Below are 19,351 nucleotides of genomic sequence, written 5' to 3'. Positions count from 1 at the left end.
TGCTGACATTGCACATTCTCAGTAGTGGCAAATAGATCCAACCAAAAGGTTCTCCCAGTCGCAGAAGAGACCTTGCACCACCTGCAGCTAAAGACACCATGCGTGACCTGCAACGCATCATTGGATGAGTTTGTCCGTCCTGGTGTTCAAAGATCCTGCAAGGTGTTGGAAGACTGTAGGAAAGTACCACTTTTTGACATGGTCACCCCAACTTTTTGCTCACTGGTACTGATGTTGTTGATTGGTAGTGCACCGGGCCCCTGCTAATCAGGCACCAGTGCCAGTGCTCTCTCCCTAAAAACAAGACCATTGTTCACTTGTAACCCAAATGGTAAGAAGTATCTCATATGGAAGTCCCTATTAATTGGTACGCATGGTACCAAGGTCATAGGCATCAAAGAGGGTCATTAAGGGCTGCAGCATCTATTATGCCACCGTAAGAGACCCACACACAAACTGCATGCAGACTGCCATTGCAGGATGCGTGAAATGGTGCAAATCATTCTGAAAACACGACATGGCACACTCACTAAGTGCCATGCCCTTGTATACTGCATGCATTATCTGAAAGTCACCCCTACAACAGGCCTTAAAGCCCTAAGGCAGGGTGCATCCTATTAATGCAAGGGCACATATGCATGAGCAGATGTGTCACTGTAATGCCTAGTTTCATTAGTAAGTACTGCAAGTGATCAGGAAGCCATCTTGCTGGGCACTGGTCGTTACAAGTTACCCAGCTACATAATGGCTTCACTGAAAATACTGACGTTTGATATCAAACATCTTGTCTCAATACATCTCTAATGCTGCCAGTACCAGATGTATTATGACATGCAGCCAGAGAATACCTTAGAGGTGCCCCCTGAAGCCCTACTAGTCACATAGTGTGCTGGCTGACTTTATCTTCTAGACTGCCACAACAGACGAGTTTCTGATCCCTGTAGGAGAGAGCCTGCGCTCTCTGAGGCCAAGAACAATGCCTGTCAGGCACATGGTGATCATACCTCCTCCAGCAGGATGACTAGCAGATTAGCATCTCAAGTCCAGTGCCAGCAAAGCCTCTACTACCTTTGAAATGCAACCATGGTTCCCCCCTAGACCTGGGGAACGCCACCATCTGCCCTGAACAACATTTGGCCCCAGAGCAGGTGGGAAATTAGATAGTCAGTAGGTGTGTCACACTTGCAGGCTAGGCACACCCCTAAGGTGGGCTACCTGAAGTGGACAATTGATAAAGGCTTTCACCATCTTCGTTTTGGTGAAACTAGGAACTCTGAGGCAAGATTATGCCCACCCCTCGCAGGAAGTAGTCATACAGGGGGTATAGGCACCCTAGAGGGAGGTAACCTATTGGCTACTGCCCTACACTCCCCTAAATTAAGTATTTAGGGTTTCTCACAACATCAGAGCAACAGATTCGACCAGCTGGGAACAGACGAACGACAAAGAGGAGCTGACGCAGCAAGTACAAAGGATCAGCTCCGAAACTGGCGCCAAACCCTGCCTGGCTGCTGGCACCCTTGAAAAACGCCAGACTAACTCATTCAGAATCTAAACATTCTCCCCAGACCCTTGGAGATCCGTCCAGCACTTCAACAACCACTTGGCATCTACCTTGGGGTGGATGAGCCATCCCCCTGCATCTGCAGGCACCAACCGCATTTGTCTGGTACTTCGTTTTGTTGGCATCGGGCACACCGATGGTGCATTTCGCTTGGAGGATGTCACCATGATTCCAAGAGGTCAGCCTTATCTCTCCAGCGAGTCTCGAGACGCTAGACGATCCAGGAGCCCCCTGCACCAACACCCTGGGTACTGGAGCACTTGCAGCAACCAAGGCTTGCTGAGTGCTAAGTCCGAACACGACCACCGCCAAAACCGACGTGCCCACCAAGGGACGTCAGAACCGATGAGGCTCACACTGAGAGTGGCCCTGCTGTCGGTTTTCTTCCACTCTGCAGGTCAAAACTGAGAACTGTGAGAGCCTTTGAATCAAGTTACCCAATAGCCAAACACCTCTGCCCCAGAGCCCCACATCCTGGGTTCACGACAACCGACTGCGTCCCCTTGCTCCAGAGACCTTCACGAGCCGAGCTCCCCTTTGGGTTCTAACGGACCAACGCAACTAGCACCTCTGCACCCGGACCCACCAGGGCAGGTAAACCTGAAGTGTTGGTAGGTCTTTGGATCTTGGGCCCCTAGCACCTTAAGTTCTAAAGGGCACCCATTACAACGGCTTGCAAGTATATGTATGCAGTGTATGTCTTCTCTCTCCGATAGGATAACATTACCATGTTCAAGGCTCATATCTCTAAAACCATTGTTTGAGCATTTTACTGTTGCTGTGTAAATTTCCTAACTTTGAAGGTACTTACCTGATTTTGCTGTCGAAAATTATATAAAAATCTGTGTTATTTTGATAAATTGGTCTTGAGTGTGTGGGGACCCTTTATTGACTCTTTGGGTGCAACAAATGCTTTACACTCCCTTTTGAAAAGCCTAAGCTGCTCAGCCACACTACTACAAATAGCGCACTTGGGATTATTAAAGTAAGCCCTGTAAACCAATAAGGGGGGTCTGGACTTTTTGCACGGTGTGCCCCTACATTGGCACACTACATAAAAAGCCAGCTTCCTAACAGGACCAAGAATATATCCTGACATTTCAGTCATATCCAGAGGTGCAGGGCTGCCTGGTACAGGGTCCAAGACCCCACCCCCCGCTATCCTTGTTGATTTGCCACATGGCGGTGGTGTTGTCTGTGAACACCTGAACTAGCCTCAACTTAATGGATGGAAGAAAGGGTTTCAATGCCATGCAAATCGCTCTCAGCTCCAAAAGACTGATGTGGAGCTGAGACTCCACCAGAGAGCAGAGTCCTCTGATCTCCTCGTCTTCCAGATGGTTGCCCCCACCCAGGAGTGACACTTCTGCCACCCCAGTCTACTATGGATGGGGAATGGACAAGGGCCTGCAGTTGATCTTGACCATTTCTGAGAGATATTTCTGACGCTGTACCCACTGGGCCTTCCGGTCCCACTGCTGACCCTGCATATGCCAGCGGGCATGCTTTACCAGGAGGTTGCAGGAGGCCGGGAGATCCAGCAGACTCCGAGTCAGTCTCATCGAAATCCAGGACAGAGGCTGAAACACTGGAATCAGAGCCTGATTGTGCTGGACTCATCGCTCCTGAGGACAAGCGTCAGATTTCACTGTGTCCAGAATGGCTCAGATAAAAGGGATCGTCTGAAAGTGAGTCAGGTGAGACTTGAGCATGTTTATATTGAATCCCATCGACTGCAGGAGGTCTGCTGTAGCCTGGGAGGAGACCGCCTTCAAAAGTGAGTCATCAAGGTACGGCAAGACTGAAACCCCTGATATCCGCAGATGGGCTGCGACCTCCACTATCACTTTTGTGAACACCAGAGAGGCACTGGTAAGGCCAAAGGGGGGAACAGTGAACTGAAAGTGCTTGTGGTCTACTGTGAACCGCAGGTAATGTCTGTGGGCTGGCAGGATTGGACTGTGGAAATATGCATCCTGCAAATCCAGCACTACCATCCAGACTCCAGGTTCCAAGACAGACAGGACCTGAACAAGTGTTCACATCTTGAATTTCTCCTTCTGTAGGAAGGCATTGCGGGTACAGATCTAGAATAGCACGGAGGCCTATAGTGGTAATAGCAACCACAACCTACTTCTGAAGTCGGCAACTTCTCGATGGCTCTTTCGGCCAAAAGAGTCTGCCATTCATGACGCAACAGGAAGAGATGATCCTTCATCAGTCGGAGGGAGGGATGAAATAATATTAAAAAAATAGGACTTACCTCTTTACCACTGGCCGAGTGTAACATGGGTGGCAGGGTTTCCAGCAGTGGAAAGGAATAACGCAGGCAGGCAATTTGGAGCACCCACTGGTCCAAATGTATTGCCTGCTCTTGGGACAGGGTACCAGTGTTGTTGCAAGGGTATACTAAAAGGGTTTAGAGGCTGCAGCTGTGTGGGGGGAGGTGCAGACTAGACAGATCTCTGGCCTCGTTCCAGCAGGACTTGTGGGAGCTGTGGCTCTGTAAAGGCTAAGAAGCCGGATAGCCGTGGTGGCTCTACTGAAAGGGACGTGGCTGCTAGCCCCAACCGTAGCCACAGAATGTTATTGTTATTGTTATATTGGATTTATATCGCGCCCAATCACCTGCAGGTCTCTAGGCGCTCGGAAATCGATGGTAACAGCAATAAACTTGGCAAAGGAACACAGAGTAAAAGACACTCCCTGGTCTAGATTACACTCAGGATTCTTCTAAACAGCAATGTTTTTAACATCTTTCTAAACCGCAGGAGGTTCCCCTCCCTGCGCAGCACCTCAGGCAGCGTGTTCCATAGTTGAGGAACTAACACAGAGAAGGCTCTTCCTCCCTTAGTTACAAGTTTGTAACGGGGACAGACCAATAGCTGAGAATCTGAAGATCTAAGTGTTCTCATTGGGCTGTACACCTCCAAACGATCTGTAATGTAGGCAGGTGCCTGACCGTAAATTGCCTTATGAGCCGTGCATAAGTTCTTAAATTCCACTCGCTCTTTAATGGGGAGCCAATGCAGGCTATGTAGCAGGGGGGAGGCCTTAGTTCTCTTTGGGAGTCTAAAAATAAGTCGTGCAGCGTCCTTCATCACGACCTGTAATCTGTTAGTCAGAGTTTTAGGTAGGCCGAGATAGAGGGCGTTTCCGTAATCTATCCTTGAAATGACAGTTGCTGCTACGATTGAGCGCATCATCGATTGAGAGAGGACAGGGGCTAACTTCCGCAGCTGTCGGATGATATTTGTACAGCTTCCCACCACGGAAGAAATTTGACTGGCCATTGACAGGTCACAATCCAGCTTGATCCCCAAGCTCTTTACAGTCAGACTTGGTTTTGGAGCAAGGCCTAACTCCGCCGGCCAATAGAGGTCACTCCAAGGTGAGGCGGTGGATGGAATCACCAATACCTCAGTCTTATCTGGATTGATCTTCAACAGATTTTCGGTCATCCATTGTACAGTGTACCTCAAGATGTTCTGGGCTTTGAGTTGTGCGGTCCTTGTATTGTCGACACTCAGCAACAGCTGCGTGTCGTCCGCATAATTAAAGACTCTACAGCCCCTACTGGCCAATGATGCAATCAGAGGTTGTAGGTAGAGATTGAATAGAAGTGGGGATAAGGCAGAGCCCTGTGGCACCCCACATTCCAAAGTCCCCACCTCAGATGTTTCATCCCCCAGTTGTATCCTTTGTGTCCTTCCCAAAAGGAAGGATTGCAACCATTTAAAGGCCAGGCCTTTGATCCCAAAGTCATTCAGTCTATCCAAGAGTAAGGCATAACTGAAGGGATGAAAGGAAGAGTGAGGTTGGCTTGAGGCCCAACAACTGGGTGGTGATTGTACTCTTCTGGAAGAACTGAATCAGCTTTTTCGCTTAACAGGCGAGATCCATCAAAGGGCATGTCGAAAAGGGATGCCCTAGCGATCCCCCAAAAAAGTCAGATGACCTCAGTCAGGTGTGGCGGTGGAGTGCCACCGATGAACCAATGGTCCTGCCTAGCAAGTCTGTTGTGTCAAGCCCTGTATCGGAAAACGAACTTTGCTGCGTCCCTACCATCATCAATAGGCTGGTTAACAATGGCTCGGTCCTCCTCCGAGACCACAGGCAGCACTAGCGCACCAGGTCACACACAGCGTGGCTACATCGGTCCAAAAAACACATGGTGTTCACTGTCCCCCAGTGCATGGCTGGCGGAAGAGAAAATCCTCTTCCCAAAGATATCCAGCCTCTTGGATTCCCTTCCAGGGGAGTGGTAGGGAATGTGCCTGGATCCATTCTGGAATTTGAGGCCTGCACCACCAGGCTCTAAGGGGTGGGGTGCTGTGTGAAGAAAGCTGGGATCTCAGGAGTGGGGCGGTGGCGACGTGCAATCACGCTGTGCATGGGGATGTCCAGGCCCAGATCAGGACATCAGAGAAGGCATCACTGAAGAGCAATAGGGATTCTGAGTGGGTTACACCCAGCGGAAGCACCTCGGTCAAGACATTAGGTTTGACCTCCACAGAGAGGAGCTGAAGGTCAAGGACCACAGCTGTCCCCCCTAACTACCATAGCAAAGGAAGCCCCTTCATTCACAGTCACAGTAGGAGAGATCAAGCCAGTACCTGGTGGGGTGTCCAGGCCACTGGCGTCTGTCAGCTCATCATCGCATGTGTGGTCATTCGATTGGGCCAGAGGGTCTTCATGGGGATCAGAGTAACCGTAAGGCTCCTTAGATCCACCCCAGCCAAACTCTTCACAGGGCCTGTCAAGTAAAGAAGGCACTGTCTCTGACCCATGGAAATATTGTGATCTGGGCGGCGCTGGCACTGATATCGAACAATGCCGATCTGGCTCCATGTTGGGGATGACTATGGGTTTAGCAGCGTCTGGAGCACCGCCCTTGGACTGAACCCTGACAAAGGTTGTGAATTAGAGACTGGAGTCGGTCCGGATCCAGAAGGCCTGACTGGAACCAAAAATGGGGAGAACCCATCATCGGGAGTCCAGTCGTGGCACCTTCAAGACGTGTGAAATCAAGGACCATCCATAGAGGCGTGCACACCCAAATACGAGGTGCATAGCCTAATGAAGCTCGTTGAGATGGGAAGGTGTTGATTTGGCTCCAGGAAACTCAGGGAGGTGCGGAGCAGACCCAGGCTCAAGTTTTGTGGGAGAAGTGCAGGAGGGGGGCCTCGTCTAGTTGCAGGGCCTCAGTCTGTGGCGTTGTCCTCGCACTTCATCCGATGACTTGGACCTGAGCGGTGAAGTCTAGGAGTGCTTTGAGTTCTTAGATTTCTTGTGCTTGTAGGACTTACCTGATGACTTAGACTATGATCGACTTACAGAATGACTCAGAGAGCAGACCCGGCACCTCCCACACGACTGAGAACCTTGTGTGAAGTCTTCCGATGTTGGGTCGCCAGGAACTTAGTCGTCCACTCCTGAATCACCTTTAGATTAATTGTGCAGCAATCGGGACAATTCCTGGAGGTGTGGCCCAGCTCCAGGCACCACAAACAAACTAAATGGGGCCGTCTCAGACATTTGCCTGTGACAGGCCCCACAGTGTTTAAAACCCATTGACTTCAAAGGGACATCCCTAGCTCACTGGGAGCAGAATGCTCAAAACCAAAGACAAAATGTTGAAAAACTGGTCAAAAAATGACCTGGGTAGCTCTTATTGATCTGTGCAGTTGGCGCAAAAAGAACTGATGTCAGTGTGCTGAGGTGCCACGTGTATAGGCACCGCACACGTCACATCCGGCGGGGACGAAGTCTATGCAAAGCCATTTGATGGTACATACCGATGCGCAGGGGTACTGCTCAAGATTTTCTGGATCCATGCTGATGCCTGGGGAATAATCTAAGGTAAGAAATCTGTGACTAGAAGTCTCAATCAGATAGAAAAGAACTGGCGTCTCACGCCTGAGTGGTGCTTATATATTTGTCTTCTTTCTGTCACCTCCGAACTTGAACAAAATCAGTGGGGAGAAGGATGACGCCATACAGCAGTGAGCATGAGCGTTGCTGTGAAAAGTTACGCATCTAGTCTATAGGTGAGGAATCTGCACTTATAAGTATCTATCAGAAAGTTGAGGGTCTGCACCATTAGTATGAGATAAGTGCACTTGCCTGGCCCTGTACATTGAGTGCCCAGCAGAGTTCAAGCCAAATGCAGTCGGAAAAAGTAGCACTGATAGACAGAGGATCAGTGCATGTGGCTGTTAAATCACAGATAATGCAGCAGACATCCATATCCCTGAATGCTCATGTCCTGCTGCTAGTTATCGAGTTGCTTTTTCTGTGGGCTTGGACACCATAGACGAGACAAAGGGGGAGATGGTCTTTGACACTTGCCACTGCACTTAAAAAGCCCATGGAGAGGGAAAGAAACAGGAGTGAATGAGGGATGAATAGCCTTTCCCAACACAGACCATAGATTAGTGGAGTGCTGTGCTGCAAATGTAGAAAGGCTTGAAGTGCTTCAGTTGGTCTCTATAACCTGTTCCAATTCCCCTACTCTGTAAATGCCCTGAGGTCTCCTACACACTCCCTCTGGTATACCCTTGCTTCTTAACTCCTTGCAACACCTGCCATGAAACTTAAAACACCAGCTGCGAAACAGGCAATATCACAGTGGCAACAGGCAAGGGATGGAGGTAGCAATGTAAAGCATTGTTCAGTGAGCATGCTGTCGTGAGATTCTGGAATCAGCTGGTACAGTAGCATCTTTACCACCCCAGGGCTTTGGTACATTACTGGTAAAAGTGTGTCTGCTGCGAAAATACTATCTTTATTTTAATAGTATGAAATTCCAAATTACACTCCTGATGCATGTGCACTTATGCCTTTCAGAAAGGCACTTGTGCACAAAGTCTCTATAGTCTCCCAGCATGGGTACGGCCGAGACTATGATAGGTGGTGTGCACACATAGGCTTGGACCAGTGGCCAATGGAGGCAGGCCGCAAGTAGAAGCTTCTTAGTGCTAACCCATTCTGGATGAACACTATCATGTAAAGAAGCATATTGCCATCATTTACATTGACAAACACTCCACACATGAATGGCTGTCCTGCCGGATAATCCAAAATGTGGACATTTCCAAAGGACAAACATTTGTGCCCCACTCTATTTATACTGTACTGTAGGTTGATTTCAAAATGAGAATGATATTTCTAGGATGCAATGAGTGAAGGGGAATGACACACAGTCCCTCTCACAGTGTTGATTTGTATCAACATATAACCCCTGGCATGTCAGTCAGAGATGGCCTTCCTGTCAGCCTAAATATGTCTCTATAGAAAAAATAACAGATTCAGAAATGCAGGAGTCAATTCCAATAACCTGGAACACTCTGTACATATTTGCCATGCTAAAATTGAAGAACAAGTTACTTACCTTCGGTATCGCTTTTTCTAGTGGATACAGTATCTGCGTGTGAATTGCTCACCTTTTGAATCACCCCTTGTGCAGCATTCCACTGAAACTTTTCTCCATAGTTCTCCCACGTCGACGAGGTCGTCACAATAGAACGGCTCTGCTCACAACTGACAAATATCACACAATATCGAATAACGACAAAATACATGAATTTCATGCCAAAATTATCTTCGGTATCAGTTGGCAGGCAACGGGGAGGTGGGTGGGTTAGTGAGGAATCCACAGGCAGATATTGTATCCACCAGAAAAGGTGTTACCGAAGGTAAGTAACTTGTTCTTCTGATGGATACATCTGCCTGTGGATTCCTCACCTTTTGAACTGAATACCCAAGCAGTCCCGCTCTTGCAGGAGGGTGCTCGCCTACCTATACCAAAAAATCTTGCAGAACAGAACGTTCAATGTGGCCGTCCTTCCTCACCTTTGAGTCTAAGCAATAACGCTTCGCGAAAGTGTGGAGGGAGACCCAAGTTGCCACCTTGCAGAGGTCTACAACAGGGACACCACTAGCCAAAGCCGAAGAAGACGACTTAGCTCTGGTGGAATAATCTTGAATACCTTCAGGAGGCTCCTTCACAGCCAAGGCATAGCAGATATTGATACAGACGACGATACACCTGGACAACGTTCTCTTGAAGGCAGCCGTGCCCTTTATTTTGCCCACGTAACCAATGAAGAGTTGGTCCTCCAACCTGAAGTCTTTTGTCCGGTCCAGGTAGAAGCTGACCACTCTCCTAGGGTCCAGGCAGTGAAGTCTCTCCTCCTCCTTAGAAGGGGGAGGATAGAAAGTGGGTACAGTGATAGACTGCCCCAGGTGGAAGGGAGTAACCACCTTTGGTTCTAAGAACCATCTTATCAGCATGAATTGATGTAAATGGAGGCTTAGAGCTCAGAGTCTGAAGCTCAATAACCCTCCTGGCAGCAGTATTCACAATCAGAAAAACTGTCTTAAAGGCTAAAAGTCTAAATAGACAACTATGCAGTGGCTCAAAGGTGGAACCCATCAGGAAAGTAAGAACTACATTTAAATACCACTGAGGCATGATAAATGGAGTGGGAGAAAACCTGTTAGTGAGACCCTTAATGAATCTCAGGACCATGGGAGACCTTAACAAAGAGGGTTGGTCTGGTAAGCAAAGAAAGGCGGACAAGGCAGACAAGAAGCCTTTAACAGTTGCTACTGCACAACCCTGTTGTGCCAAGGAAAGAGAAAAACTCAGAATATCAGACCAATGGGCCTGCAAGGGAACAATTGATCTCGCTCCACACCATTTAACGAACCTGGCCCACCTACCAAAATAAACAGATGTGGTGGAGTGTCTTCTGGCCAATAATATACCATCCACAACATCTGGGGGAGAGACAGAAAGAACTCTGGTTGCCCCGTTCAATCTCCAGGCATGAAGGTGCAGGCTCTTGAGGTGGGGGTGTAGAACCTGCCTCTGCAACTGCAAGAGGAGGTCTTCCCTGAAAGGGAGATGGAGCGGGGTGCGTTGAGAGGTGAAGTAGGTCTCACCCTTCTTGGACAATCCAGGGTGATCAATATGACTTGGGCACCGTCTTGGCGAACCTTCCTCAGAACCTGAGGAATCCAGGGTATGGGAAGACACGCGTGAAGGAACTGAAACGTGTCCTCCAATGCTCTCTGCAACGGATACTGGAGACTGCAGAATGACGGGGAGTGCGCATACTTGTGAGTAGCAAACAGGGCCAACTGAGAAAACCCCCACATCCTGAAAATGTGATGGACCACCTCCGGATGAAGATGCCACTTATGATCGGCCGAGTACTGCCGAGTGAGACTGTCCACACGCACATACAGCATTTTGGCCAGACGATTTGCAAATACACAAATCTGATGGGACTGAATAGTTGACCAACAGTATGCAGGAAGAGAACAGACCGAGCAGGCGTAAGACCCTCAGAACTGGAACAGCCGCTCCATCTTGAAACACTGGAATCATAGTCTGGATGTCTAGAATCCTCTGAGGAGGCGGAAAAGCACGATTCACAGTAGTGCCCAGTACTGCCACTATGTACAGGTTGCGCTGAGAGGGCACCAGGTGAGAATTGGGTGCATTTATCGAAAAACCCATGTCTAACAAGAGCTGTGTTGTTACTTGCAGATGATGCAGCAACATCTCTGGCAACTTTCTTTGAGCAGCCAGTCACCTGGTTAGGGGAAAACAGGGACCCTGGTCCTTCTGAGATGTGCTGCCACAACTGCCATCACCTTTGTGAAGACCTGTGGTGCGGACGTAAGACCGAACGGAAGGACCGCAAACTGGTAGTGTTGAGATCCCACCGTAAAATGGAGTTACTTCCGATGTGACTTCAGGATGGGAATGTGAAAATGTGCATCCTGCATATCGATCAGCACTATCCAGTCCTTTTTGAGGATCAGGAAAAACCGGGAGTAGCATCCCTGATCGGTTTCCTGCTCCAGAACCAACTTTATCGCACCTTTCTGCAGCAAAGATACAACCTCCTGTTGCAGGAGCAACTGATGGTTCTTCGAACACCAACCCTGGCTAGGGGGAAAGGAGGAGGAAACTCCAAGAAAGGAAGGGCGTATCGATTATCTACGAGATCCAAAACCCAGAGATGCGATGTAACAGACCTCCAATTCCGTAGAAAATGGGACACCCTACTTCCCACAGGACCAACATGTTCCAAGATGGGGGACCTAGAGCTGCTTTCCAGCGGAAACAGTTGGGGAACAGGAGAGGAGGAGACTTGCAGGCTACCTCTGCCCTTCCCCCTGTATGATCTATACAGCGGGTTCGCCTACTGTTGTTGCTGCTGCTGCCAGGCCCAAAATGGAGTAGCCTTGCCAAAATCCCGAAATCTTTGGTAACCAAAGCCTCTAGGTTGAGACTACAGGCCTAGGAATCTAGCAATGGCCCTACTTTCCTTAAAGCGCTATAGAGCCAAGTTCGCTTTGGTTCCGAAAAGTCGAGCGCCATCAAAGGGTAACTCCAAAATGGTGGCCTGCACATCCAGATAGAAACCAGACCCCCTTAGCCAGGTGTGCCTCCTAGTTGCCACTGAGGAACCCATCACTCAAGCCCAGACTTATTAACTTGACGGGCCGCAGCTTGTGTCCGACAGAACCTCCACAAAGTGGACCTGGAAATCCTCTGGAAGTTTAGGGGTCACCTCCTTAGGCGAATCCATCAACGAATGAATGTAGCGACCCAGTAGGCATGTTGCATTCGTCGATTTTAAAGACATACTGGCTGTGAGAATACCTTCTTCACTGATTGTTCCACCTTTTTTGAATCCCTATCTCCAGGTGTGGACGGAAAAGAGCCAGAAGATTGTTTAGACAAACATGACACCTGAACCACCAAGCTCTAAGGAGATGGATGTGTAGATAAAAAAGCTGGATCCCCAGGCGCAATCTTGTACCGCCGTGCCACCGATCTGGAAACAGCAGGGGCGGACATAGGTTTTTGCCATACCTCTAATATGGGCTCTGTTAAAGCCTCATTAAATGGGAGCAGAGGTTGTGTCACAGATGAAGGAGGGTGAAGAACCTCTGTCAAGATGTTTGATTTAATCTCCACAGTGGGCAACTGCAATTCAAGAAGATCAGCCGCCTTCCTGATGATCGAGTGGTAGGAAAAGACCTCCTGTGAAGGAAGACTCTGTGAAGAAGACAGTTCCCACTCTGGCGATGTATGTAGCCCACCAGCTTCCTGAAGCCCTTCAAACTCATGCATGAGATCCACAATTCTCCCTTCCTCAGCCTCTTCCTGTTGCGCCTGGAATTCTTCCTACTCCAGAAGCCTCTGTGCCTCCCTTCTTGATCTTTTCTTGGGAATCTGCATCGGCGGCACCAGATGAGGAGCCGGTGACTTCGAAGCCGGCATCGATGGAGGCCCTTCAGGGATGGTCGGGGGTGCCGGACAGGAGCCCGACGACATCTGAGAATATTCCATCCTTACCTCCTGGGATAGTATCGGCGTTGAGAACCTCGGTGTGAGGAGAGGCCAACTCTGGGTAATCGGCATTAAAGGCGCCTGGGCATAATGAGGTGGTAAGACCATGTTAAAAGATAGTGGTCCCACGGCGCCAACAGGAGGATCAGAAAGGTTAGTCGCCCTGGCAGACATGCCATACATCGCATTTAAGAAATGCGAAGAATCCGTACCTGGAGCTGGAAAGGGTGGGTACGTATCTGGTACCGCCTGCTCAGGAAGCGCTTGAGGTTGCAAGGCTGGATCTGGCTGCGGCGCCCGAGATACAGGAGCCGGGGAAAGAGTGGTCGGAAGCGAAGGCTCCACTTACCTGGGCATTGGACAGCCCCTCAGAGTCAGAGTTTGAATCGGAGTCTCCGGAGGGGAAGGTGAGACTTCATCCTTCCTGTGATGCCGCGGAGCTGAAGACCCCGACTTCGGCGACTTGTCCTTAGAAGAACAGCATCTGGAGCCATGACACAGCTTCTTCTTGTGCTTCCTTGACAACTATGAGGTGTGCAGAGTTGGTGACTTGGACTTTGATCCTGTCCTTCTTCGGCCCCTCTTCTGCTTCTTTGCCCAAGCCATAAACAGTTTCGCTTCCCTCTCTTTGAGGGCCTTCGGATTTATACGCCAACACCAACATCCCTTGACGTTGTGGTCAGGCTATAGGCACCAAAGACAATCATCATGAGGGTCTGTGATGGACATATGACCCCCGTATTTCCTACAAGGTTTAATCCCATAAGTTATTGCACTGCTACAATTACAGAAGAACCTGGAACAAGGTTAAACTACTAAAAAAATGTAGAGTCCTGGAAAAACTGTTTAGCGGCGACAGCGCGGAAAAAAGGGAACGGACATCAGCGCGCTAATAAATCCTTCTTATGGCTCCAGTGACGTCACGAGGGATCGTGAGCGGAGCAGTTTCATTGTGACGTCCTCGTCGACGTGGGAGAGCTATGGAGAAAAGTTTCTGTGTGATGCTGCGCAAGGGGTAATTCAAAAGGTGAGGAATCCACAGGCAGATGTATCCATCAGAAATACATACTTCATGGGTTTCAATTTAGAACAAAACAATTGCTGCTATAGAAAACAAATACCATTTGAATATAGCGAAACAAAAAAAACATACCCATTACTTCCAACTCCTACCTATTTGACACTCTTCCATATGTTCTGGAAACACGAGTAGCTCTCTAGCATATACGGGATTCCCAGTAGGTTTGAAAACACTTCTCCCATTCCTTATGTGAGGTAGAGGTCTGATGAAAAACAAACATTTATTTACAGGTTCAGCCAAATGTCAAAAGAAGAAAAGTTAAATTGTGTAAAGAGTTTCTATTTCATAAAAACCATTGGAGATATTTCTTGTCGCAATAATAGGCACACAGTAAGTGATACCATTTTACTCTGTGTTTTTTGTTCTAGAACTAGTGCATACAGTGACAGCAATAACGTGTAGCCTGTTTTTCACACTGTGGTTGGGACAAACCTGAATTTTAGACATGCAAGATGACAGTAAGTTTGAACTTTGCTGATCAATTATATGTCCAGGTTAACATTTTAACCATCACTGTTGGAAGGGAAAGGTCAGATTATCAAAAGCCAAAGATCCTACACTGAGACTGTATACTGCACTTGGAACTTCTATTAACCTCTGAGTGGCTTGTATTTTGGCCCGCAGAAAAAAAAACAGTGAGGGCTTTTGTGCTCCCAGGGAGTACAGGCAGAGCATGGTCTACATCTTTCCTGTGTATGCACTGTCAATCTCCGCTAGCATGAGTCTGCACAACAGAGGCTAGGCCAGAAACAGCTGAAATATTGACTGGGCTGAGGTTGAGAAGTGCTTTGGTTCTGGATGGGCCGTACAAGACACACACCACCTACAATCATGCATGCCACAATCTAAGCTGGCAGAAGAAGGTTGAGCCACTGCAAATTAACACAGCAAGATGCAGTGCAAGTGTGCAGTATTGTGGGAGAATTGGGAAATTTTAGAACTAACTTCTTGATCTTTTGGAACCAATTTAAAAATTGATTATGAGTCAAGCGGAGCAGTATCACCTGGGAGAAACCACTCAATCTGATTCAAATTGGGATGGTATTTCTGCATCCAAATGTCCAGGTCCGCCAAAACCTGGCCTTGCACTTTTGGGTCCAGAAACGCTGAATATACTGTCTGTGATTTTGCACCCATTGAAACCTGTCTGGGCTGGTGGCTACTGTGGGCAGCAGCACAGCCTGGCAACAACCTGCATCCTAAAGCACCATGGAAGGCTTGTTCATATTCCTCCATCCTCTTGCCGCTTCCCCTGTAAACTGCACTCATCATAAACATTTACACCTGCGGGTCTTATGCAGTTGCCTGGAACTGACAGAACCACCAATGCCAGGATCATAAAAAGGGGGAAGCTGTCCACGGTTCCCCTGCCTTCGTAAACAAGCCTATGGCTTCTCCAGATCCTTGAAGAAGTCCAAAAGTAAACACTAACTGACGAGAGAAAGAGAAGCAATAATTGTCACTCCCATGACCTGTGTTGTGGGATAATCTGCTTCGAAGTCTTTCCTGCCAGTGACGGACAGCATTTCAAGAGGAGAAAGAGAAAGAAAAGTGCATACTTCTTTAAAAAAAAAAAAAAAAATGTTAAAAGCTGAACCCGAACATTAATCTTCAAAGACTCAGACCCTAAATCACATTTGGTGTCTGTTAATGGACTATAAGAAGGGGAGGTTGAGATCCAAAACGTCATCTGCTAAGTAGTCAGATGGGCTGTGTGAGAAGGGGAAGCTCTGTAAGACTTCTGCCCGTGACGAATGGGCTGTGTGAGAAGGGAAAACACTGTAAGACTACTGCCCGTGACTAAGACTGAGGTCAAAGGCCTCTTAGTCTCCCTCATGGGTAACGGGACATCACTCAGGGAAATCAAGATCACCTGCCCTGGAGCACCAGCGCCTGCCTGCTTGCCAAGACCAATGTGCCATGTGAGGAAGAGTGGTGGGGGGAGCAAGGCCCAGTAGGTAGCCTACCAAGAGGACTTGCTGAGTGAGGTTAAGGAAAAGGCTGTGCACCGATCGGGTCATTGCACGTATGCAGGAGCAAGCCGGTAAACCCCCTACACCAGGAGAAGGCTCCTATGACCTGATTAATGTTGTGCACGCTGTGCAGGAAGTGCAAGTCAGGCACTGCCTTGTTGCGGTGCCAGTGGAGACCACTTGAATTTATTGTTGTCTGAGCATCAAGACTTGAGTTCCCCTTAATTGGTGACCCTGTATGCCAAGAGGGATCGCTATGGTGTGGCAGTTGCACCGGAGAAGTCTGCACCTAGACCGGAAAGTACCACAGCAACCCTCTATGCCAGAAGGGGCTGCGAGTATCAATATTGCCAGAAGTTTGGGTGGTAGCTTGTTGTAGGAAGCTGGCTTAGTATATGGTGCACACTTATTTAAGTGGAGCACCCTGCATTAATCCAGACAATGGTGAATTTAGTGGTCTTAGACAACCTTAGAAAGTTCTCTAAGTGGTAGCTGAGGAGAGCAGCCTTCAGGCGTAGTCCAGGAGTGTTAAGCACCTTGTTTTATCAGTACTAATCATATAGTGTACATTAAATGAAAAAGAACCACACAGTGTAGTTATAAAAATAGTCATATTTATTATACACACTCACTAACACATTGGTATATCTCCTACCCAGAGATATAAATACAATACACACAATATTTCAAAAGGAGAACAGGCGAGTAGCACAAATTCAAAGCGGTCTCCAGGGGGAGACAAAACCAGATACTAATAAAGTGGAATGCGAACTGCGACCGAAATCGAGATTTGACTCCGAAGACTTAGAAGAGCTGGGGACCCAAGGAACCACCCAAGTTAAGTATCCAGGAACCCCACGGAGGCTGTATGCAAAGCGGAAACACTGTAAGCCAATGAGGAAGTCGCGGTCGCAGTTTTGCAGAAGAATCCTGAAGAAACCCTGCGGAAGATGGAAGTTTGGATAGTCACCCCACTCGTGGATACCCCAGGAATCAGGATACCTATACCAGGGAAGTTGAGTGCATAGTGCATAGGTGCGAAGTGACGTCGGAAACGGCCGTAGCCCACAATGGAGGGCTTTAGTGAAGATGCTGCTGGCAAAGAAGGTGAAAGAGTCTGGTGGAATCCAAGGGTGGATTCTTGAAAAGGAGTACCTGCAAGCAGAGGGGACAGAGTCTATGCCAATAGTGACCAGGAGGCACGGAGGACCAATGACTACCGAAGACGAAAGATACAGGAGGGTTGACAGTGACCTTATTGCTGCAGCTGTGAGGACCAAGCGACACTGTGGAAGACCAGGAGCCATTCAAGAGCTGTGGATTGTGGAAGTCGAGAACAAGGGGGTTGGTGTCTGGTGGGAGCACCAACAAGCCTTGGCAGCAGCAGCAACAGACATGGGAAACAAAGAAGGTAGAGTGTTGGGACCAGCAAGGTCCAACGGACTAACCAAGTGCAGGAGAATCAGAGCAAGCCCGAGCAAGAAGGGGAGCCCACTGGAGCCAAATTAGACCCTCAAGAGGACCCACAGGCCGAAGGCACAGGAGTCACAAGAGGACCTTGAGCAGTTCACAAAAGATGCAGGTCCACGGTGCAGAGGAAGCGGTGAGGATGAAGCCATTGGCAGGAAGTGATGCTGAAGGCTGGAGCTTCTTGGAGCCCAGAGATCTCTGGAGAATAACGTAAACAGGCCTTGGCAACGGCAAGTCGGCAGTGCACCGGGGTACTGTTCCAGCGGTTTTGTCGAGGGATACTGGCCTCAAACTTGGTGAGAAGACAGTGCAGAACCACCACCTGTGTTGTTGGGCCTTTTAAATTACGGAGGACCTCAGGAGCAGCACACTGGTCAGCTTAGCGGCGGTGTCTGCAAATGCAGGGCAGTGATCCCTTCACTCCAAGGGAGATTGCTTCGGTGTCTTTGATGCCCACAGGCCTGGAGAAGAACCTGGATGAAGCACAGGCACCAACGATGCAGAAGACTGGCAGGACGAAGAGGCCAGGAGCAGCAGGAGTCTTCCTAGATGTGCTCTCGGTTCCCTTGGGTCCACAGGGCCCAGACGGTAGAAGTAGAAGTGGTTTCAGCTCTGAATCTTGTCTCAGGATGGATCTGAAGAGCCACCCACAGGTAAGCCCTTAAGTATCCAAACAAAAGGGTTGGGACGATTCAGAGGGCCCTCCCAGAGAAGGGGCTGGACAGAGGGGAGGATACTGACGGTACAGATGAGGAGCCCCCTGTTGCTAATGAGAAGTTCCTCTAGGCAGGGAAATACATACAGTGAAATTCCTAGGGCAACTTCAAACTATACAATCTAAATATCTGAAGCACAAGTTACTACTTGTGTAACGATATATCTGTAAGAGACATTAGTTAGTGATAGATTTCTTACCTTAGAATATTCCCAGGCGTCAGACTGGATCCGGAAAGTTTTTGTAGCAGTACCCCTGCGCGTCAGTAGGTGACGTCGTGCGGCTGCGCGTCCGTCGCTGGCATCGTAAGCGCCGAGATTACATCACGGAGACTACTTAGGCGCCACCCATGCGTGCTGACGTCAGTTCTGTACACGGCTTTCCGCGCCAAGAACGCAGAGCCATGCAAGATACTGACCACTGGTGCCATGAAACTAGGGCCCTGAAAGGGGGATGACTTTAACCCTAGAATCAGTTCGCAGAATGGGGAGGATGGGTGGGGCGGTAAGGAATCTATCACTAACTAATGTCTCTTACAGATATATTGTTACACAAGTAGTAACTTGTGCATCTGAAAGAGACACGTTAGTGATAGATTCCTTACCTTAGAATAGATACCCCAGCAATGCCAATGCCGGTGATGGGTCTGCGAATAGATTACACCAGAAAGGCACGGAGAACAGAACGGCCAAAGAAGCCGTCTCTCCGGACCAGACTGTCAGGGCAGTAATGCTTGTTAAACGTGTCCAGCGAGGCCCACGTAGCTGCTTGACAAATGTCCTGCAAGGGGACGCCACGTCCCAAGGCAGTAGTGACTGCAGTTGCCCTGGTAGAATGGGCACGCAGCCCCATAGGAGGCTCCTTCTTAGCCAAGGAGTAACATGCTTTGATGCACAGAATGACCCACCGAGAGATGGTCCGTTTGTGCACAGCCCGACCTTTTTTGGCGTCCTCGTAGCCAACAAAAAGTTGGTCATCCACCCGGAACTGCTGTGTAAGCTGGAGATAGAATGCAAGCGCAAGCTTTGGGTCCAGACGGTGGAGCCTCTCTTCCTCCCTTGAAGGATGCGGAAAGAAGGTAGGCAAAGTGATGATCTGCCCGATGTGGAAGGGCTTGACCACCTTTTGCAAAAAAGAAGGACGGGTCCTTAACACCACCTTGTCCGGATGA

The 19,351-nt window shown here is 48.9% G+C and overlaps 1 protein-coding gene across 1 annotated transcript in view; it reads right to left on the bottom strand.

Moving 5' to 3' along the window:
* SMCHD1 (structural maintenance of chromosomes flexible hinge domain containing 1) overlaps nt 1-19,351 on the bottom strand; it is a 1,955,900-nt gene that overhangs the window by 285,972 nt on the left and 1,650,577 nt on the right. The window contains exon 43 of the mRNA XM_085605822.1: nt 14,115-14,224. Within this exon, the coding sequence (XP_085461948.1) occupies nt 14,115-14,224 (110 nt within the window). The remainder of the gene's footprint in view (nt 1-14,114; nt 14,225-19,351) is intronic.

The sequence above is a fragment of the Triturus cristatus genome, chromosome 5_1, assembly GCF_964204655.1.
Source record: "Triturus cristatus chromosome 5_1, aTriCri1.1, whole genome shotgun sequence".
Lineage (NCBI taxonomy): Eukaryota > Metazoa > Chordata > Amphibia > Caudata > Salamandridae > Triturus > Triturus cristatus.
This window is presented reverse-complemented; position numbering and strand designations above follow the sequence as displayed.